Below are 23,217 nucleotides of genomic sequence, written 5' to 3' on the forward strand. Positions count from 1 at the left end.
AGGATGGAATTCCTCCTTGACTCACTGGCTTTTATTTACCTAACTGTCCCTGCAGTCCAGAATGTCAGGGGAGATCCTTGTGGCTTCCTGGTGCCACAAAGACTCCTGTGTTCTGGAACTCCTTCAAGAGTCCTTTTCTCATTTGCTCGGTCACCCACCATCCTGTTAACCTCCTTCCACCTGCAAGGACTCGCTCTGGAGTCAGAGCTCTAGATCCGAGGGCGCCTCTTCATCCAGCACTCGGGAAGGTTTCACTCAATTCCTTATCAATTCCCTGACTGGGGGGACACCTGCCCACACCTAGCTAGATTCATCACGACACCTGCTTCCTGGGTGTGGTCGGCAGGAGAACCATCCCCAAAGATGTCCACGTCCTAATCCCTGGAGCCTGTGAGTGTATTAGACTTCATGGCGGGGGGTTAAGGCTGCAGGTTGAATTAAGGTTGCTAATCAGTGGACTGAGTTCCTGGTGGTGCAAAGGGTTAACACACTCAGCTGCTAACCAAAAGGTTGGAGGTTTGAGTGCTCCCAGAGGTGCCTCCAAAGTAAGGCCTGGCCATCTGCTTATGAAAAGTCAGGGACTGGAAACCCCGCGGAGACGTTCTACGCTGACACACGTGCAGTTGCTCTGAGTCAGAATCTACTTGACTGCAGCTGGGATGGTAACTGGTGAAATTTTCCGTGAGTTTTTCACTCGGAACCTTCTCCAGGGAGCAGAGCTGGACCCTGCATGCACAGTAGTGCCCTGACCCCCTGCATTCTGTAATTCCCTGTGACTCATGAGACAGAAGGTTTCACAGAAACAGGTAGATGTTTAGGATCGATATTGGACATTTAGGATTGTAGACCCTGGAACCCCAAACAAGAAACATACTTGTTTTCATTTTTAAGTTTCCTTTCCTATTTCATGTGATCCCAAATCTTGTACAAAGTAAAAAAATAAATCTTGTACAAAGTAGAGGGCACAAAACAATGGGTTAAATAAAGGAAATTGACTAACAAATTCCAACCCTTTATGTCCTTTCTCTCCTGGTAGGCTGCACCATGAACAGGAAGACTCCTTAGCAAACCCCGCTTCCTCTCTGTGTGCAACAGGGAAGACTCCACAGGAACCCCCCCACTCACACAAACCCAACAAAACCAGCTGCCACTGAGTCAGCTCCAACTCCATGTGTGTCAGAGTATAACCGTGCTCCATAGGGTTTTCAGTAGATGTTTTTGCAGAAGTACATTGCCAGGCCTTTGTTTTGACGTAGCTCTGAGTGGACTGGAACCTCTAACCCTCTGGTTAGCAGCTGAGCGTGGTCACCGTTTGCACCTGCAGGAACAGCCTTCAAGAAAAATGGCACATGGTCTGGGTATGAACGACAGCTCCAGTGCAGAAAGGTGCACCATTGCTCTTGTCACCTGTAGGATCCACTCAGGTCTCTGCCCTGAAGTTGTCAGGGAGGCAGCATGATAATCCCACGTGGTCCATGACTTATGACCTTCCTGCTCCTGCACATCTGGGCCTGAAAAGGAGAAGCTGAAGCAGGGATACTTCTACAGAGGGGTCGGAGGGCCCACAGGTACCTGAGGAATGGAGCCCAGTGTGCCTCCTCGCTTTGCTGTTTGTGACCTCTGCCTACAGGACAGTGGCTTCACCTCTGTCAGTAGTGCTTCTGCAGTTGAACAAACTGTCACACACTCCTTCCTCAGCACACTTCTGTCAGCAGTGACACAGGTTACAGGGATGAGCAAAGAGAGTCTGGGGAGCCCTCGGCTCAGCTGGCCTGAGCTCAGCCTGGAGGCCGCGCCATTCTCACCATCACTTCCTAAGCTGGGCAGAGGGCTTTGTGTATAGGGCCGTGTATCTGTCTATCTGTCTGTCTATTATCTCTCTCTCTCTGTCTTCTATCTACTTGACTACCCACCCATCCATCCATCCATCCATCCATCCATCCATCCATCCATCCATCCATCCATCCATCCATCCATCCATCCATCCATCCATCCATCCATCCATCCATCCATCCATCCATCCATCCATCCATCCATCCATCCATCCCTCCAACTTCCCACCTGCCCATCCATCCATCCATACATACATACATACATCCACTCACCCACCCATCCTTTTGTTTTGGGAAAGTTATCACTGAATGCTCAGTTGTTTTGTCTTGACTAGATGAGTGTTGCTAACCCATGCTGGTTAAGTATTGCTAACTCATGCAGATAAGGAAAACTTCCTAAGTTTGATTCTGGATAAAGTTGCTGCTTCAGCTAAATGGCATTAAGACTAATTCTTGTTTAGCTCTTGGCCCAAGAAAGCCATTTTAAATCTTGCATCTACAAAAAATTTTTAACACAAAAACTTCAAAACAGACAAAAAATGACTTCAAAGGCTGTTGAAATCATTGCATGCACCGTTGACTTCATAATTTGGCCAAGTGGTCAGCAGTTTCTCCACATTGTCATTGGCTTTTAGCGGAGTGGCCATATGCTGACTGGATTTCCTCCCCAATCTGTGACCTCGGATGCTGGGTACGGGCACCTACGATCTTGCTGCATGTGGCTTTGCACCCTGGGAAGCCCACCTCTGGATCTCCCAGTCTTGAAGCTTGTTCATCCATGTAAGAAAACGGGCTCTTGGGTGTGGGCATCCACCCGCAAGGTGCAAAGGAGGGATGTGGGTTAGAGGAGAAGAAAGTTAATGCTCAGTATCACTTTGCCAACTTTTATAAGAAGAAATTGGAGGAGCTCATGGGTTTTAACCCATGATAATTACTGGCAATTGGAATGTGAAAGTTAGAAACAAAGAAGGATCAGTAGTTGGAAAATATGGCCTTGGTGATAGAAAAAATGCCAGAGAGCGAATGATAGAATTTTGCAAGACCAATGACTTCTTCATTGCAAATACCTTCTTTCACCAACATAAACGGCGAGTATACACATGGACCTCGCCAGCTGGAACACATAGAAGTCAAATTGACTACATCCGTGGAAAGAGACAATGGAAAAGCATAATATCATCAGTCAGAACAAGGCCCGGGGCCTACTGTGGAATAGACCATCAATTGCTCATATGCAAGTTCAAGCTGAAACTGGAAAAAATCAGAGCAAGTCCACGAGAGCCAAAATATGACCTTGAGTATATCCCACCTGAATTTAGAGACCTTCTCAAGAATAGATTTGATGCACTGAACACTAGTGACCGAAGACCAGACGAGTTGTGGAATGACATCAAGGACATCACCTATGAAGAAAGCAAGAGGTCACTGAAAAGACAGGAAAGAAGGAAAAGACCAAGATGGATGTCAGAGGAGACTCTGAAACTTGCTCTTGAGCGTCGAGCAGCTAAAGCAAAAGGAAGAATTGATGCAGTAAAAGAACTGAGCAGAAGATTTCAAAGGGCCTCTCGAGAAGACAAAGTAGAGTATTATAATGACATGTGCAAAGAGCTGGAGATGGAAAACTAAAATGGAAGAACACGCTCGGTGTTTCTCAAACGGAAAGAACTGAAGAAAAAACTCAAGCCTCGAGTTGCAATAGTGAAGGATTCCATGGGGAAAATATTAAACGATGCAGGAAGCATCAAAAGAAGATGGACAGAATACACAGAGTCATTATACCAAAAAGAATTAGTCGATATTCAACCATTTCAAGAGATGCCATATGATCAAGAACTGATGGTATTGAAGGAAGAAGTCCAAGCTGCTCTGAAGGCATTGGCAAAAAACAAGGCTCCAGGAATCGATGGAATGTCAATTGAGATGTTTCAACAAACAGATGCAGTGCTGGAGGTGCTCACTCGCCTATGCCAAGAAATATGGAAGACAGCTTCCTGGCCAACTGACTGGAAGAGATCCATGTTTATGCCTATTCCCAAGAAAGGTGATCGAACCAATGTGAAAATTATAGGACAATATCATTAATATCACACAAAAGCAAAATTTTGCTAAAGATCATTAAAAAATGGTTGTAGCAGTATCTCGACAGGGAACTGCCAGAAATACAGGCCAGTTTCAGAAGAGGACGCAGAACCAGGGCTATCATTGCTGATGTCAGATGGATCCTGGCTAAAAGCAGAGAATACCAGAAGGATGTTTACCTGTGTTTTATTGAGTATGCAAAGGCATTCGACTGTGTGGATCATAACAAACTATGGATAAAATTGGGAAGAACGGGAATTCCAGAACACTTAATTGTGCTCATGAGGAACCTTTACATAGATCAAGAGGCAGTTGTTCAGACAGAACAAGGGGATACTGATTGGTTTGAAGTCAGGAAAGGTGTGCATCAGGGTTGTATTCTTTCACCACACCTATTTAATCTGTATGCTGAACAAATAATCCGAGAAGCTGGACTATATGAAGAAGAATGGGGCATCAGAATTGGAGGAAGATTTATTAACAACCTGCGCTATGCAGATAACACAACCTTGCTTGCTGAAAGTGAAGAGGACTTGAAGCACTTACTGATGAAGATCAAAGACCACAGCCTTCAGTATGGATTACACCTCAACATAAAGAAAACAAATCCTCACAACTGGACCAATGAGCACCATCATGATAAACGGAGAAAAGATAGAAGTTGTCAACGATTTCATTTTACTTGGATCCACAATCAACAGCCACAGAAGCATCAGGGAAGAAATCAAAAGACACATTGCATTGGGTAAATCTGGCACAAAGGACCTCTTCAAAGCGTTGAAGAGCAAAGATGTCACCCTGAAGACTAAGGTGCACCTGACCCCAGCCATGGTATTTTCTATCACATCATACGCATGTAAAAGCTGGACAATGAATAAGGAAGACTGAAGAAGAGTTGATGCCTTTGAATTGTGGCGTTGGCGAAGAATATTGAATATACCATGGACTGCCGGAAGAACGAAAAGATCTGTCTTGGAAGAAGTGCAGCCAGAATGCTCCTTAGAGGCAAGGATGGTGAGACTGCATCTTACATACTTTGGGCATGTTGTCAGGAGGGATCAGTCCCTGGAGAAGGACATCATGCTTGGCAGAGTACAGGGTCAGTGGAAAAGAGGAAGACCCTCAACGAGGTGGATTGACCCAGCGGCTGCAATAATGAGCTCAACAACAATTGTAAGGATGGTGCAGGACTGGGCAGTGTTTCATTCTGTTTTGCATAGGGTCGCTATGAGTTGGAATCGACTCTACGGCACCTAACAACAACAACAGCATGGGTTTTAATGCAACCCAAAGCAATGGTTATTTCAGTTCCTTTCTTAATCTACCCTTGAGACAGCTTCAGAACCCTCCAAAGCCCGCCCTATGCCCACAGGTACTTGGTAGAGACTTAGCTTACAGTCTCTGGCTGATAATTCTACTAGCTGATTATCTCCAGGTCCAGTGCTGCTGTCTGGGGCATCTATTAACATTTCCCCTGAGTGGTTTGTTTCTTTGTGGGTTTTATAGTTTGCGATTGACATTTTTTTCTTTCAGAGAGTTTTTGTTTGCTAGGGGGTGGTGATGGTTCAGAGACAGAACTCTTACCTTCCATGTAGGAGACCCAGCTTCAATTCCCTGCCAGTTCACCTCATGCTCAACCACCACCCATCTGTCATTGGAGGCCAGTGTGTTGCTGTAAAGCTGAGCAGATTTTAGAGGAGTCCAGACTAAGATGGAATAAGAGGAAAGGGCTGGTGTTCTGCTTCTGAAAATCAGACAATGAAAATCGTGGCAATCATGACATTCCAATCCTCACCCCATCAGGTGGATGGTGCAAGACCGGGAAGAGTTTCATTCTGTTCTTCATTGGGTCTCCGTGTATCAGGGGTGAATATCACAGAAGTTAAAACAAGGACAACAGCCACCCAATAATACTAAAGTGACTTATGTAATTATTTAAGAGTTGTAAAATCCCAAATCACCCGGGGAGCTTAAAGCTGCTCAATGGCATCCTACTTTGCTCCTATCCCTTGGAAACAAAATGAGCCATAAATTTCAGGTTGGGAGCGACTGCTCTCTACTTTACTCAGATGCCCAGAATATTTGAAATTGATGATGTAGCATGAAGTGCTATCTGCAGTCTCTCTATCACATGCACACACATGCACACATGCAAAGTCACAGGCACACAAACATGTACACACAGACATGCACGTGCCCACACATGCACAAGCACGTACATACCACCCAGACCAATGCTCTCCTCTTCCTCCTCTACGGAGCCCCATTCTCCTGTTCTTTCTTCCTCCCCCTCCTTCTCTTTTTTCTCCACCTTCTCTTCCTCCTCCTAACACCTCTTCTTCTCATCTTTCTCTTGCTCCTCTTTTTCTTCCTTCTTCTCCTTCTCTTCCTCCACTTTCTTCTCCTCTCCTTTTCCCTCCTTCTCCTCCTCCTCTCCTTCCTAATCCTCCTCTTCCTCAGAGCCCCTTCTCCAATGGACATTTGGGTAGCTTTCCCCCAGGGTCCCAGGCCCAAGGCGCTCTGACTGCAGGAACAATAGGGTAAGGCACAGTGCACTGAGTTCAGGGTAGACCCCATCCCAGGGCTTCTCATCCTCCTCTCTTTGCACTTGCCCCTGGGATGAAGGCTGTGGGCCCACAGATCTCCCACGGTGGGTCTCATTAGCAATTAGAGGGACCACCCACCTCCTGCAGAGCTATAGGTAGCCTGGCAGTGACTGAGAGCTCCAAAACCCTGCCTAATATGGGATGTGGTGAAGTTTTTCTTAACCCTTCCCCTCCTGGGCAGCTCCCCCAGACCCCCCCCCGCCAGCCCCCTAGACCTCAGTGGTACCACAGTGCCATCTTGAGACCAAAAAGGGAAGCCCCATCAAGTTTTATCCCTTCTGCTCTGGCCCAAGAGACTCTAGGAACTGTCTGCATATTCAAAACCAAACACCAAACCATTGACTTAGCTTCTGAATTACAAGGGACCCGTGTGTTACAGAGTAAAACTGAGCTCCACAAGGTTTTCTTGACTGTAATCTCTGTGGAAGCAGATATCCAGCCCTTTCTTCCCTGATTGCGGTGGGTGGTTTTGAACTGCCAACCTTCCGGTTAGTAGTGGAGCACAAACTCGTCTGCCACCCAGGGGCTTCTGCGTAGGCAGCAGAGTGCATATTCCAGGATATTCTGGAAGTTTTGCAATCAATTTTCTTGAACCCAAATCCCAGCACTAGTCCTAACCCTATGTGATGGTTAACGTTCTGTGTCAGCTTGTCTAGACCATGGATCTTATGGTTTGGCAGATATTATGTAATCATCCTCCATTTTGTGATCTGATGTGAGCAGCTAATCAGGTGGGAGAACAATTTCCTTGGGGGTGTGGCCTGCATCCAATGTATGTGGTTGTTCCGGCAAATCTCATACTCTCTCTCTCAATCCTGCACTCATCTCATGGTTGACCTCCAGTTCCTGGAGAAATTTCAGCCTGCCGCATGACCTGCAGATTTTGGATTCACCAGCTCCTGCAACCACGTGAGTCAGGAGAAGCCTCTAGCCTGACACCTGACCTGTGGATTTGGGACTTGCCAGCCTCCGCAGTTGTGTGAGCCACTTTCTTGAAATAAATCTTTCTTTATGTCTTTCAATATGCTCCTTAGAAGTAAGGATGGCGAGACTGCATCTCACATACTTTAGACATGTCCTGAGGGATCAGTCCCTAGAGAAGGACATCATGTTTGACAGAGTACAGGTCAGTGGAAAAGAGGAAGACACTCAAAGAGGTGGATTGACACAGTGGATGCAACAATGAGCTAAAGCATAACAACAATTGTAAGGATGGCTCAGGACCTGGCAGTGTTTCGTTCTGTTGTGCATAGGGTCGCTATGAGTCGGAACCAACTCGACGGCACCTAACAACAACAACATATGTCTTTATATATACCCCTCACTGGTTTTGCTCATCTAGAGGAGCCAGCGTGAAACACCCAAACTCTATTCCTTTGAGTTATTATGTTTACTATTCTAAGCTCATTCTACTTAACTCCTGTAGCATATCTGACAGTTGTCATCTAACTGGGACTTTCTCCCTTTCAGCTATGTTCTGAAAGGAAGAGAAATAGAGTGAGGGATAGAAGGAAATAATATCTTCTCTAAAATGGGAAGAAAAACTCAGCACTTGAAGTAGGAGGTTCTTTCATCTCCGTTACTGAAGATATACAAAAAAGCCCTACCCCCGCCACACAAGGGAGACCATCAAGGTAACCCCAGTAAATACAGATCAGTATAGCACTGGGCAGACATTTCTGTCTCCTTCTAATGATTTCCTTCTCTCCACCTATAACCACAGTGCTTCAGGAGTTCTCCTGTGGTCCTGCCTCCTCCTACACAAAGGTCAGCTGATGTCCTTGTCTACTGCTTTCCCTGGGGAGTGGAGGACAGAGGAAGGCTCTGCTCAGGCTTCTAGGAGAGGCAAGGAGAGGAAGAGTATGTGGTTTGTGCACAGGAAAGAGGTGGCCATGCCACGCTGTGGCTAAGCTGCTGGCACAGAGGTACACGGCCAAGTCCCCCGGTTCCACAGCCTGGATCCTCAGCATGGAAGATGACCCCTCAAGCTTCTCCACTGAGAACCGATCCTCAGGCATCCCCGATTTGTCTGCTTCATCTTTATTCTGGAAATAAGTCAGGAGCACCAGGCCCTGCCCCCGGATCTGTCGGTACCAGAAAAGGCCAGCATGACCAGAAATTGGATCACACCTGAGGGCTACTGTCTGGCCCCTCTTTGTGACCCTGTGCTTGGGGGCCTGGGAGAGTCCAGCACCTCTGTGACCTGAGGAGACATGTGCTGGGAACAGAATGGGAACAATGACGGGAATCACCACACAGACACACACACACACATCACACACCCCACACATACACTAACCACATACAGCCACACACAAACCACACATGCACACAGACATACACACCACATATATTGTGCATGCACACATACCATACAGGCACACACACACACACAACACATACACCATACACATGAACATAACACACATACCATATACACACTCAACGCATACACCACATAAACACAGACATCACTCACACCACACACACCACACACTCATACCACACACACGCACCACATACAAGCACACATGCACACTCACACACGCCCCCATGCATGCACACGCACGCACCACACACTGGAACTACTTGGTGTCCAGGGACTCACCTGCCCCCAGGAAGCAGAGGGCCACCCAGCGGTGGAGCCTGGAGCCCATGGTGGGTTGGGCAGGACTGGAGGATTTGCTGGGGCAGGGTTTTGTGCACAGGAGCAGAGGAGGAAGTGTCCCTTTCCCCACAGTCTCATCAGTTCCCGTGGCCTCAGGAACATGTGTCCACATTATAACACACTTGCATGACTGATTTGAACATGTATAAGCTCCCTTTGGAAACCCTGGCAGCATAGTGGTTAAGAGCTACGGCTGCTAACCAAAAGGTCAGCAGCTCGAATCCACCAGGCGCTCCTTGCAAACCATATGGGGCAGTTCTACTCTGTCTTATAGGGTCGCTATGAGTCGGAATCCACTCTACTGCAGCGGGTAAGCGCTCTTTAAAAAAATCACCACAGGGGTCCTGGCCCACTGCCCCAGTCAAAGACCCATGTCCCCTGCATTCTCTTCTCTCTGTGAGAGACTATGTCTCCACGTCCCATGCCAAAGCCCTGCCACTCAAGTCTCCGTGCCACAGAAAGAGTTCCTCTCCACTTCTTTATGGAAGGAGACTTAGCCTTTATGGAAGGAGACTTAGTCCAGAAACACCGGTGTGTGATATGCCCTAGAGCATCTCCCCATGCTTCCAGAACCCACGAGGCTGTTACAGGGGGTTCAACTCCTCACTCCACTGCTAGGGGAATGCCCAGGTGTTCCATAGTCACTAAAATACGTCCACTTTCATTAATAGGACACTGTAGTTACAAACTCACTTTCCTTCAGGGGGAGCAGGGCTGGCAAAGGTCGAGCATTTGGGAGCCAGGCAAGGGTCTCAGGGACAGGACACACTGCAGCTCTGTGTGATTGCTGCTAGCCCAGAGACACACAGCTGAGTCCCATCATTAGGTCCTGGCTGGCTGAGAGTGCCTTAAGCTGGACCTCAGCAGCAACAGAGGCCCCTGCGCCTGCCACCCCAGCTCCAAGGTCCCCAGGCTGAGCGGGCTGCATGGGTTTCCTGAACCCTTTTTGTGAGGGGCTGAGGTGGCTGTGCAGCACTGTGGAGACACTGCTGGCACAGAAGTACACAGCTGTCTGCGACGGGACGGCCGACCCCACCGTGAGGGGGAAGTCCTTCGTGTTTGATCTGGAGACACTGTACCCCTCGGGGACATCGCCTTTGTAGGTATCAGGAACACCATTAGAGTAGGGGATCAGCCGCAGGCCCAGTCCCGGGTCTTGTCGGTACCAGTACATGGAGTTCTGGTTCATGTCCTGGGTGCATTGCAGGGTAACATTCCCTCCTGTCCTTGTGATCGTGTGCCTTGGGGTCTGCGTCATGCCAGCATCCGTGTGCCCTGTGGGGACAGAGACCAAAGCTGGTGCCGAGGGCACAGGGAAAAGCTGGGGCAGGATTGGGAAATCCCAGGAGAGGGGAGGCTCCTGCCCAGGACACACCTGCCCCCAGGACAGCCAGGACCACAGTGCACAGGAGGCGCATGGCAGGAACCAACTCTGGAAGGGCCCTTCTGAGATGTCACCCTCCTGTCCAGCCTGGCCCCAGAGCAGCCTGCCCCAGTGGCCACGCCCCCTCCCCTACCCCCTGGAAACTTCAGGTAAAAAACAAACATGCAGCCAGCAGCTCAGAGTGGGAGGAATGCAGTCCTCTGATTTGCACAAATCTAGTGAGGAGATGAGTCTTTCCTGGCTTCCCACAAAACAGTTTGTGGATTTCCTCCTTGACTCACTGGCTTTTATTTACCTAACTAACCCTGCAGTCCAGAATGCCAGGGGAGATCTTTGGGGCTTCCTGGTGCCATTTATGACTCATGTGTCCCAGATATTCCTTCAAGAGTCCTTTTCTCTTTTGCTTGGTTTCCCACCCTCCTGTTAACCTCCTTCCACCTGCAAAGACCCTCTCTGGAGTCAGGGCTCCAGATCCCAGGGCACCTCTTCAACCAGCACTCAGGAAGGTTTCACTCAGTTCCTTATCCATTCCCCGACTGGTGGGATACCTGCCCACACCTAGCTAGATACATCCGGGCACCTGCTTCTTGGGCGTGGTCGGGAGGAGAAAGTTCCCCAAAGATGTGCACATCCGAAGCCCTGGAGCCTGTAAGAGTATTAGACTTCACAGTGGGGGAATAAGGCTGTAGATTGAATTAAGGTTGCTAATCAGTGGACTGAGGTCCTGGTGGTGCAAAGGGTTAACACACTCAGCCGCTAACCAAAAGGTTGGAGGTTTAAGTCCACCCAGAGGTGCCTCCAAAGTAAGGCCTGGAGATTTGCTTATGAAATTCAGCGACTGCAAACCCCGTGGAGACGTTCTACTCTGACTCAGATGGGGTTGCTGTAAGTCACAGTCTACTCGGATGCAGCCAGATACTGATAAAATTGTCCATGTGTGTTTCCTTCTGGAACCTTCTCCAGGGAGCAGAGCTGCACCCTGCATGCACAGTAGTGCCCTGACCCCCTGCATTCTGTAATTCCCTGTGACTCATGAGACAGAAATTTCCACAGGAACAGGTAGATGTTTAGGATCGATATTGGACATTTAGGATTGTAGACCCTGGAGCTCCCGAGGCAAGATACAGAGTTACTTTCATTTTAAGTTTCTTATTTCATGTGATCCCAAATCTTGTACAAAGTAGAGGGCACAAAAATGTGGGTTAAATAAAGGAAATGGACTAACGAATTCCAACCCTTTATGTCCTTTCTCTCCTGGTAGGCTGCACCATGAACAGGAAGGCTCCTTAGCAAACCCCCCTTCCTCTCTGTGTGCAACAGGGAAGACTCCACTGGAACCCCCCAGCTCACACAAAACCCAACAAAACCAGCTGCCACTGAGACAACTCCAACTCACGGTGACTCCATATGTGTCAGAGTATAACTGTGCTCCATAGGGTTTTCAGTAGATGCTTTTGCAGAAGTAGATTGCCAGGCCTTTGTTTTGACGTAGCTCTGAGTGGACTGGAGCCTCTAACCTTCTGGTTAGCAGCTGAGTGTGGTCACTGCTTGCACCTCCCAGTGACAACCTTCATCAAAAAAGGCACACAGTCTGGGTATGAACGACGGCTCCACTGCAGAAAGGTGCGCCTTTTCTCTTGTCACCTGTAGGATCCATGCAGGTCTCTGCCCTGAAGTTGTCAGGGAGGCAGCTTGATAATCCCACGTGGTGCATGACCTATGACCTTCCTGCTCCTGCACACCTGGGCCTGAAGAGGAGAAGCTGAAGCAGGGATAGTTCTGCAGGGGGATCTGCGGCCCACAGATGCCAGAGGAATGGAGCCCAGTGTGCTTCTTCACTTTGCTATTTGTGACCTCTGCCTGCAGGAGAGTACCTTCACCCGTGTCAGTAGTGGTTCTGCAGCTGAACAAACTGTAACACAGTCCTTCCTCAACACACTTCTGTCAGCAGTGACACAGGTTACAGGGATGAGCAAATAGAATCTGGGGAGCCCTCGGCTCAGCTGTCCTGAGCTCAGCCTGGATGCCGCCCTCACTCTCACCATCACTTCCTAAGCTGGGCAGAGGGCTTTGTGTACACGGAGGCCAGTGCTCTGCAGGGCTGTGCAAGTTGCTGACACAGAGGAACACAGCCAAGTCCCCCACGCTCCAGGGCACTCAGGTTCAGCTCCGAGTGGTAGTCAGGTAGTCAGTTGGCCTGAGAACTTATGCCGGATGTCACCTTTGTCTCTCTCTTTCCTGTCAATATTCTAGGAGGCACTGAGGGCCCTTGCCCTGGGTCTTCTGGTACCAGTACACAGAAAGGTCCCCAGAGAGGGGGGAACAGCTCAGCATCACCTGCTGTCCTTATGCTTTGCTCAGGTGTCTCAGGCACTGGGTGACTCCAGAACCCATTGGGCCTGTATAAGGGGGGACACGGAAGAAGCTGAGGACAGAGTGCAGGGGGCCTGGCTGCAGCCATCCTCATGATTGGGCTTGAACTTCGGGGATGGTAAAGGCAGGCTGATGCCTTCCCACCTGTGGCCAGCACTCACCTGCCCCCAGGAGGCAGAGGTTCCCTCAGCAGATGAGCCTGGAGCTTATGGCGGGCCAGGCAGGGTGGGCAGTGTTTCCCACTCAGGGTGGGGTGTCCTAGGCCTAGCACTCTAATGGTCTGCACCCCTTTTCCCTGATAGGATCATTTTGTGATGTTGAAGCTGCCGCAGAGACATCACCCACTCCTCCAGAGTTTCCCCATCCCTTGTAGCCTGCCAAGCCGTGGTTTCTAACTGAGGCTTGGCCTGACCACACCTGAATTTGGCACTGAAATCCTACACGTATACAAACCAAGATCTTGGTCCATGTGCGGAATCTGAAGAACCTTGGCCCCAAACTTGATCCTGGACCTAAACTTCACCAGAGCGGAAGATGTTCTCTGGCACACAGCTGCATCCGAGCCCATTTACAAAGCAAAAGTTTCCTTCATTTACAGATGACTCAACACCTGGATCTCCAGCTATGGACATGGGAGGGATCGGGGTGTCGAACCTTGGGCACACACCACATACATGCACACATCACACACATGCATACAACACCCACATGCACGCACCACACGCCATATGGGACACACAGGCACACACATTCACCACATACTGCACACATACACACATGTTCATAGATTATACACATGCACACACCATATACCACATATCTCAAACATGTATCCACATGCATACACCACACTTCCGCACAGATACACACCCACATCCACACACAAACAATGGGATTACTTGGTGGTCTGAAGGCTCAGCTGCACCCAGGAGGCAGAGGCCGTGCAGCAGAGGAGCCTGGAGCGCATGGCTGGTCGGGGCCCAGGGAAGGGAGAGGAGGGTCTCGTCAGGCAGTGTGCTGAGAAAATGGGACCTGGGCTCTCTTGGAATTGCTCAGTGATGTCATTGTCCCAGCCGGGCTCTTGGCTCAGGGCCTCCTCAGTGTACACAAGGGCATATCCCAGAATAAGTGAAATTTGGACATTTCTCCCAAGAGGGTGTGCTGTCTTTGACCTCCTCCCAAGACAGTTTGGACCTTTGAGCTCATTATTATTTCCAGTATGAAACAACTTCTCCTATGTTTTCAACTCTCCAAGTATTTCTGTCTTTTAGACGCTCAGGTTAAATCATTAGGGTACTTTCAGTGATTTGGGTGAGTATTTTAAATAAAATGGTCCTCCCCAAACCTCCAGAGTACGATCACCCAGCAAGGTTGATCTAGGATGAATGATTTTTATATAGAAATAGTGTACAACCACAGACGAGGCCCTCTTTTAATGTACATGTTTTACGATGTGTTGTTTGACAAGGAAGAAGCACTGGGAGCAGAGTGCATCCTTTGTACCTGGGGTTCCTGCACAGAGAAGCTCCTAGTCCAGGGAGATTGACGAAAGGGGCCTTCCTGCAGAGACTACAGACAGAGGGCCTTGCCCTGAAGCTGATGCCCTGAATTTGGACTTCTAGCCTACTAGACTGTGAGAAAATGAATTTCTCTATGTTAAAGCAGAAAATAAAAGATGTGGTGCTAGAGAAAGTGGGCTTAATATCCCACAGCTCTGGGCTAAGGGGGCATCCTGCCCCATGTGGATGCTAGGGAGTCAGCTCAACAAACCAGTGTTCTCACTTGAAGATGAGGCAACAACAGTGCCCTCTTCAGGGTCAGTGTGAGCTTTATTAGTAATTGTTCAGGAAGGTCCTAAAAAGCCCAGTGATGCCCAGCACACTGCAGCCAAGATGACTGCTTGAGTCCTAAGTGGAGTAGAGTTGATAAAGTGCGTGTTTGCTAATAAACCAAATATTAACAGTTATATAAATATTGTACGCTTGTAATCAGCTGCTTGGGGAAGTCTGCCTGCTCTTTTATGGTCACTTCCTGAGCTGGCAGAGGGCTTTGTGCACAGAGTAGCTGGGCCTCTGCAGGGCTGTGCAAGCTGCTGGCAGAGGAACACGACCAAGTCCCACCTATCAAGGGCACTCAGATTCAGCTCTGAGAAGAAGTCAGGGAACTGTTGGCGTGAGAACTGGTCTGAAGTGTTACTTTTCTTTCTCTCTTTCTTGCTGTAATGCTAAAGTAGAAACTGGGGCCCTGTCCCTGCACTTGTTGATACCAGGATATAGAGAGGTACCCAGAGAGGGGGGAACAGCTCAGCATCACCTGCTGTCCTGGTGCTTTGATCAGATATCTCTGGGACTGGGGAAGGGTGTGACTCCAGAACTCACTGGGCCTGTGGGGAAAGTGGCAGAGGTGAGTGCAGGAGCAGCTGATGGTGCACCTCCAGGGGAGGCCCAGCTCTGAGTGCAGAGACCAACTGTTCACAGGACTCATCTGCCCCCAGAAGGCAAAACAGCTCTGAGCACTGAGCAGCAGAGTCAGGAGCCCAGGGCCAGCCAGGCATGGGAAATATCACAGCTCAATGGGGCCTTGGACCTCTGGGGGTGAGAGCTGGTGTCCTCAGCCTCTTTTTCCTGATTGGAGGACGCCCTGTGACACTCCTGTCTGATGCCATTGTCCCTGCAGGCTGAGGCTTCCAGTGCCTCGCCATTCCACAGACTCCTGCATCATCTGAATAATTTTTTATAGTGGGGGCCAAGTACACACACAGCATTTCTGGTGTGTCTCTGAGGCTTTGCTTCTCCGACTGCCCCTGTTCCACTTTCCACTCCTCCTCCCATGAAAGCCTGAAGTCCTCCACTCTAGAGTCAGAGGCCTGTGCCCTGCTGTGAGGGAGGATCCCTGACTAAACTCATCTCCCAGTGCTGGTCTCAACCAGGTTTGTGTTTAGACTACCTGTCCCAGGCAGTCGTCCAGCCCTGCATGGCGAACTAGGATGTGGGCCACATAATTAAGTCCAAAGAAGTCTAAATTAAAAAAACCAAACCCATAGCCACTGAATCTATTCCAACTATGGATACCCTAGGTGTGCAGACTAGAACTGCTCCAGAGGGTTTTTGTGGCTGTGGTCTTTACAGAAGGAGTCCCTTGGTCGCACAAACACCTAAGGGCTTGATTACCAGCCAAAATGATGTCAGTTTAAATCCACCCAGAGAGGCCCTGCTTCCAAAAGGTCACAGCCTTGAAAACTCTATGAAGCAGTTCTACTTTGCACACATGGGGTCACCATGAGTCAGAATCTACTCAACCACAGCTATCTATGTATCTGTGTATCCATGTATCTATCTATCTGTCTGTCTATTATCTCTCTCTCTATCTCCTATCTACATACCTCTCTACCTACCACCCAACCACCTAGCCAACCATCCATCCACACACCCATCCATCCATCCATCCACACACCCACCCATCCACACACCCACCCATCCACCCCCCCACCCCCCACGCCCCCTCCCATCCACCCCCCCACCCATCCACCCCCCCATCCATCCATCCATCCATCCATCCATCCATCCATCCATCCATCCATCCATCCATCCATCCATCCATCCATCCACCCACCCATCCATTCAAACATCTAGAAAAGGTCCCTAAGTGACACAGTTTGCTCATAGACACTAACCTAGAGGTGGGTGATTCTAACCCACCCACAGACACCTCAGAAGACAGGCCTGGTGATTTGTTTCTGAAAAGTTATGTACTGTCTTGAAAACCCTCTGGAGCTGTTCTGCTCTGTAGACTTGGGGTAACTATGATTTGGAACCCACCCAACCACAAATAACAGGAACATTCTTTACAAAGGTGATTGACAGACCTTTCTTCGGCGGCACCCTGGGTAAGTTCAAACCACTGAACTTTAGGTTAGTAATCAAGTGCAAACCAGGGGCCAGGATGTGTGAGCTTGAGGGGTGCAGATTCCCCAGAAAGGCCTCTGTGACTCTACCATTCAGCACAGACTAGGCCCTCGGGGCTTGCTTCCCTCAGCCCCCCATGCAGTGGGCTCTGAGTGGTTTGTGCTGGCTCGCCCATACCCACCAAATTGGTGCTATGGGAGGCCGACCCCCTGGTCCTTTCTCCTCTTCCTCATGGCTGAGTGAGGCTGAAGGGAGATAATGGCAGGAAAGGAGAAGGTGGCAGGATGACCAAGAAACCTGGGTTATGGACTAAAGGGTTTCTTGGGTTAGGGGACTTTCAATGCTAAAACCAGGCCTGTTCAGAGCAAACCAAGACATATGGTCACCCTAATTAGAAGTGGAAATGATTATACTATCTCTTTCCCTGGCTGGCTGGCTCACTTCTTGTGGGGCTTCATTTTATATTGGTTACTTTTCTCCTCTAAGGCCATCTTTCCTAACAGGCAGCCTTCTCCCAAAGCCACAACGCTCAGCTGCCAGGGAAACCACACCATCTTCTCCTTCCTTCACACCAACACAGGTAGGAAACACACACCTGTGCTAGCCCTCTAGGCTACTTCTTCTTCCCCTGTCTAACCCGACCACAACTTTTCAAATAGTCCCTTCATTGCTTTTCCTCAATCCTGCCAGGATCCTGACTGATAGACCTAAGCAAACAAGCAAATAAATGAAAACAACCAAACTCATTGCCAGTGAGTCAATTATGACACATGGTGACTTCATGTGTTACACAGTAGAACTGCTCCATAGGGTTTTCTTGGAAGGAATCTTTACACAAGCAGATGACCAGATCATCACCATATCACTGGGTGGGTTCAAACTAACAACCTTCAGGTTAGTAGCTGAATGAAAACCACTTGAACCACCAAGGTCCCTACTCGTACAGGTGAGAATGAGGCATGGAGAATATATTTTGTCTTTAAAAAAGGAACAACCCTTTTTAACAAAACAAAACAAAAAAACAACAAACAGCAGTTACAGTATTTTTAACAAAACCTGTAACATTCTGCTGAATGTGGCATTGACAGAGAATATTGAATATACCCTGCACTGTCAAAAGAACAAGCAAATCTGTCTTGGAAGAAGTACAACCAGAATGTTCCTTAGAAGAAACGATGGAGAGACTATGCCACACATAAGTTCGAGTTTTTGTCAGGAGAGATCAGTCTTTGGATTTGGGACTTGCCAGCCTCCACAATTGTGTGAGCCCTTTTCTTGAAATAAATCTTTCCATATGTCTTTATATATACCCATCACTGGTTTTGTTCATCCAGAGAACGAGCCGAAAACACCCAAACTCTATTCCTTCGAGTTACTATGTTTACTACCCCAAGCTCATTCTACTTAACTCCTGTGGCATATCTGACAGTTATCAACTAACTGGGATTTTCTCCCTTACAACCGCATTCTGAAAGGGAGAAAAATAGAATGAGGGATAGAAGGAAATAATTACCTAGTCTAAAATAGGAAGAAAAACCCAGCACTTGAAGTAGAAGGAAATCCTTTTCTCTCCGTTACTGAAGATATACAAAAAATCCCTGTCGTCTGCCACACACAGGAGATCATCAAAGTAACCCCAGTAAACAGAAATCAGCAGAGGGTTGGGCAGATATTTCTGCCATCTTCTAATGATTTCCATCCACCCACCTACAGCCAAAGAGCTTCAGGAGTTCTCCTGTGGTCTGGCTTCCTCCTACAGAAAGGTCAGCTAATGTCCTAGTCTACTGCTTTCCCTGGGGAGTGGAGGACAGAGGAAGACTCTGCTCAGGCATCTAGGAGAAGCAAGGAGAGAGGAGGAGTATGTGGTTTGTGCATAGGAAGGAGGTAGCCATGCCACGCTGTGTCTAAGCTGCTGGCACAGAGGTACAAGGCCGAGTCCCCGGGCTCCACAGGCTGGATCCTCAGCGTGGAAGACGACCCCTCAGGCCTCTCCGCAGAGAACCGATCGTCAGCCATCCCCGATTTGTCTGCTTCCTTTTCATTCTGAAAATAAGTCAGGAGCACCAGGCCCTGCCCCAGGGTCTGTCGGTACCAGAAAAGGCCAACATGACCAGAAATTGGATCACACGTGAGAGCTACAGCCTGGCCCTTCTTTGTGACCCTGTGCTTGGGGGCCTGGGAGACTCCAGCACCTGTTTGACCTGAGGAGACAGATGCTTGGGACAGAATGGGAACAGTGATGAGAATCAGCACACAGACAGACTGACACACATATCACACATACCACACATACACTCACCGCATACAGCCACACACAAACCACACATGCACACATACACACCCTATAGGGACACACACCACACACACACGCATACACACAACACACACACCATGGACACGGACATAAAACTCATCACATACACTACACAAACACACTCCCCACAGACATCACACACAACGCTCACACGCATGACACACATATACCTCACACTCACAGCCCATGAAAGCACACACCATATGTACCACACACACATGCACACTCACACATACCCCCATGTGCACACACACACACACTGGAACTACTTGGTGTCCAGGGACTCACTTGCCACCAGGAGGCAGATGGCTGCCCAGCAAAGGAGCCTGGACTCCATGGTGGGTCGGGCAGGACTGGAGAGTTTGCTGGGCCTGGGATTTTGTGCGCATGAGCAGAGAAGGGGGTGTCCCTTTGCCCACAAAGCAGGTGATATCACTGTCTCATCAGACCCCATGGCCTCGGGATCATGTGACCATATTATAACACACTTAGATGAATGATTTGAATATGTAACACCAGACTCTCCTGAGAGGCTCCCCGAGCAGAAAGGCGCAAGTGCAGAGCACATGCTGAGTCTGTGGGTCCATAGAATGCAGGGTGAGGATGTTCAGCTGGAAAGCTGACACGATGTTCTGCAGATCAGAGATCTGAACGGAACTACGCAACCGAAAATCACCCTTACATAGGTAATAGCTGAAGATTGAGAAAATAAACAATAATTCATGCACAACATTGAAAGTGAAAAGACAAATGAATTGAGTAGGCATCCCTAATTAAAAAAAAAAAAAATCCTGTTTCTGTTGATTCAATGCCGACTAATGGCTACCCCACAGGACAGGGCAGAATTCCCCCACAGGATTTCCAAGACTGTAATCTTTGAGGAAGTAAATTGTTACGTCTTTCTCCTGTGAAGCAGCTGGTACGTTCTAATAGTTAAGCTTTTGGTTAGGAGCCGAGCGCTTAATCACTGTACCACCAGGGCTCCTCAACATTCCTAATAAAAACCCACATTGAAAGACAGCACAAGACCAGGCAAAGTTTCGTTCTGTTGGACGTAAGGTTAGTCCTAAGTCAGAGCCGACTCAATGACCACTCACAACAACAGGACTAAAGCGGTCCTCAAAGGACACTGAAAAGAACCAAGTCAGAGATACAAGAGCCTAACCAGAGTCAACTCATCATTGGAGTTGGGGAAGAAAGGAGTTTCCAGGAGGGGAGTGAGATTAACGTGTTAATTCACAACCTCCTGTGGAAGACAAGGGAGAACGAATACAGGCAGGACCTGCAACAAGGCTCCTAGGAGTCGGATTGGGAGAAAAATGGATGTGTGTGCCTAGAAAAGAGGTGAACACAGCACTCTACCTCTGTTACTGCACAGAAGAGAAGGGTGAACCCCCCAAGCTAATGGAGTAGAAACTATCAGAGGCATTTTTAGCGTGTGGACCTTACTTTATAGCAGAGAAGCAGCGTTTGTGCCTCCTGTAGGTCTTGGGATGCAGCCACCTACCTGTGTCTCAGGCCCAGGCACGTGCTAATGGCATCGCTTCTGCTTTTGCTAGCAGCTTTTGCTGTCCTAGGATCTTGGTGATAACAGTGTGATGCAGACTGTGAGGGAAAACTCAGAAGCTAGAGTCAGAAGCCAACTCTTTGCTTTAAAATCCCTCGTAGCACACAAAATAAACCGCAGCTATGCCACTGGTATTCAGATATCAGCAGGGTCACCCATGGTGGACAGGTTTCAGCTGAGCTTCCAGGTTAAGACAAACTAGGAAGAAGCGGTCTATTCTGACAAGAATCCCCCAGTGAAAGCCTTTGGAATAGCCATGGAACACTGTCTGATATACTGCCAGAAGATGAGCCTCTCGAGTTAGATGGCACTCAAAAGACTAGTGGGGAAGAGCTGCCTCCTCAAAGTAGAGTTGACCTTAATAACGTGGGTGGAGTCAAACTTTCGGGACTTTCATCTGCTAATATGGCACTACTCAAAATGAGAAGAAACAGCTGCAAACATCCATTAATAATCAGAACCTGGAATGTACAAAGTATGAATGTAGGAAAATTGGAAATGGTCAGTCAAAAATGAAATGGTAGGCATAAACATCAACATCCTAGGCATTAGTGAGCTGAAATGGACTGATTTTGACCAATGCGAATCACACAATCATACGGTCCACTATGTCAAGAATGACAACTTGAAGAGGAACGCTGTTGCATTCATTGTCAAAAAGAACATTTCGAGATCTATCCTGAAGGACAACACTGTCAATGATAGGAAAATATCCATGCACCTACAAGGAAGACCAGTTAATACAATTATTGAAATTTACGCACCAACCAGTAAGGCCAAAGATGAAGAAATTGAAGATTTTTACCGGCTTTTGCAGTCTGAAATTGATCGAACATGCAACCACGATGCATTGATACTTACCGGTGATTGGAATGTGAAAGTTGGAAACAAAGAAGAAGGATTGGAGTTGGAAAATATGGGCTTGGTGATAGAAATGATGCCAGAGATTACATGATAGAATTTTGGAAGACCAATGACTTCTTCATGGCAAATATCTTTTTTCTTCTACATAAACGGCAACTATACACATGGACTTCACCAGATGGAATACACAGGAATCAAATTGACTACATCTGGGGAAAGAGATGATGGAAAAGCCCAATATCATCAGTCAGAACAAGGCCAGGAGCCGACTGTAGAAGAGGTTATCAACTGCTCTTATACAAATTCAAATGGAAACTGAAGAAAATTAGAACAAGTCGACAAGAGCCAAAGTACAACCTTGAGTATATCCCACCTGCATTTAGACACCATCTCAAGAATAGATTTGATGAGTCAAACACTAATGACCAAAGACCAGAGGAGTTGTGGAATGAAACAAAGACATCATACTTGAAGAAAGCAAGAGGTCATTAAAAAGACAGCAAAGAAGGAAAAGACCAAAACAAATGTCAGCAGAGACTCTGAAACTTGCTCTTGAATGTCGAGCAGCTAGAGAAAAAGGAAGAATTGCTGAAGTAAAAAGAACAGAACAGAAGATTTCAAAGGGTCGCTTCAGAAGACAAACTAAGGTATTATAATGACATGTGTGAAGAGCTAGAAATTGTAAACCAAAGGGAAGAACACACTTGGCATTTCTCAAGCTGAAAGAACTGAAGAAAAACTCAAGCCTCAAGTTGCAATAGTGAAGGATTCTATGGGGAAAATATGAAATGACACAGGAAGCATCAAAAAAAGATGGAAGGAATATACAGAGTCACTACATGAAAAATAATTTGTCAACATTGAACCATTTTAGGTGCTTGGTGGAGACTTAGGTGACAGTCTCTGGGTGATAATTCTCCTAGCTGATTATTTCCAGGTCAAGGCTGCTGTCTGCTCCATCTATTAACATTTCTCCTGGGCGGTTTGCATCCTTGTAGGTGTTAGAGTTTGCAACTGACATTTGTTTTCCCTCCAGAGAATTTTTGTCTAATAGGGGACAGTGGTGGTTCTTCCTCCTCTATTTCTTCTCCTCTTTCTCTCCTTCCTCCTTCTCTTCTTCCTTAGAGCCCCTCTTCCAATGGAGAGTTGGATTAACCTTCACCCAGGGTATCAGGCCCAGGCCCCGGTGACTGCAGCAGTGACAGGGTGAGGCCCAGTGCACTGAGTTCAGGGTAGACCCAACCTATGGTTTCTCATCTTCCTCTCTTTGTACCTCCCTCTGGCATTAAGGCTGTGGGCCCACAGTTCTCCCCCTGTGGTTCTTGTTAGCAATTTGAGGGACCTCCCACTTCCCACAGTGCTGTAGGTTGCCTGGCATTAACTGAGAGCCTCAAACACCTGCCTAATATTGGATCAGTGAAGTTTTCCTTAACCCTTCCCCTCTTGGGCAGCACATCTGGACCCACCCAGGACCCCGAGATTTCAGTGGTACCACAGCACCATCTTTTGTCCAAAAAGGGAAGCATCATCATAGTTTATCCCTTCTGCTCTGGCCCAAGGGATGCTGGGAAGTATCTGCATATTCAAAACCAAACACCAAACCATTGCCTTTGATTCCAACTTGT

At 48.1% G+C, this 23,217-nt stretch overlaps 3 gene segments (V, D, J or C); all 3 read right to left on the minus strand.

The window, feature by feature from the left end:
* Nucleotides 1-6,351: 6,351 nt before the first annotated feature.
* LOC126082169 (T cell receptor beta variable 7-8-like) lies at nucleotides 6,352-9,242 on the minus strand. The segment is given in 3 exon segments: nucleotides 6,352-6,435; nucleotides 8,395-8,720; nucleotides 9,126-9,242. Coding segments are annotated over 3 exon segments (459 nt in total).
* Nucleotides 9,243-9,975: 733 nt separating this feature from the next.
* LOC126082170 (T cell receptor beta variable 6-4-like) lies at nucleotides 9,976-10,622 on the minus strand. The segment is given in 2 exon segments: nucleotides 9,976-10,460; nucleotides 10,561-10,622. Coding segments are annotated over 2 exon segments (528 nt in total).
* Nucleotides 10,623-18,671: 8,049 nt separating this feature from the next.
* LOC126082171 (T cell receptor beta variable 7-8-like) lies at nucleotides 18,672-19,521 on the minus strand. The segment is given in 2 exon segments: nucleotides 18,672-19,063; nucleotides 19,450-19,521. Coding segments are annotated over 2 exon segments (441 nt in total).
* Between the last annotated feature and the right edge of the window lie 3,696 nt (nucleotides 19,522-23,217).

Source organism: Elephas maximus, chromosome 8, assembly GCF_024166365.1.
Source record: "Elephas maximus indicus isolate mEleMax1 chromosome 8, mEleMax1 primary haplotype, whole genome shotgun sequence".
In the NCBI taxonomy this organism is placed as follows: Eukaryota; Metazoa; Chordata; class Mammalia; order Proboscidea; family Elephantidae; genus Elephas; species Elephas maximus.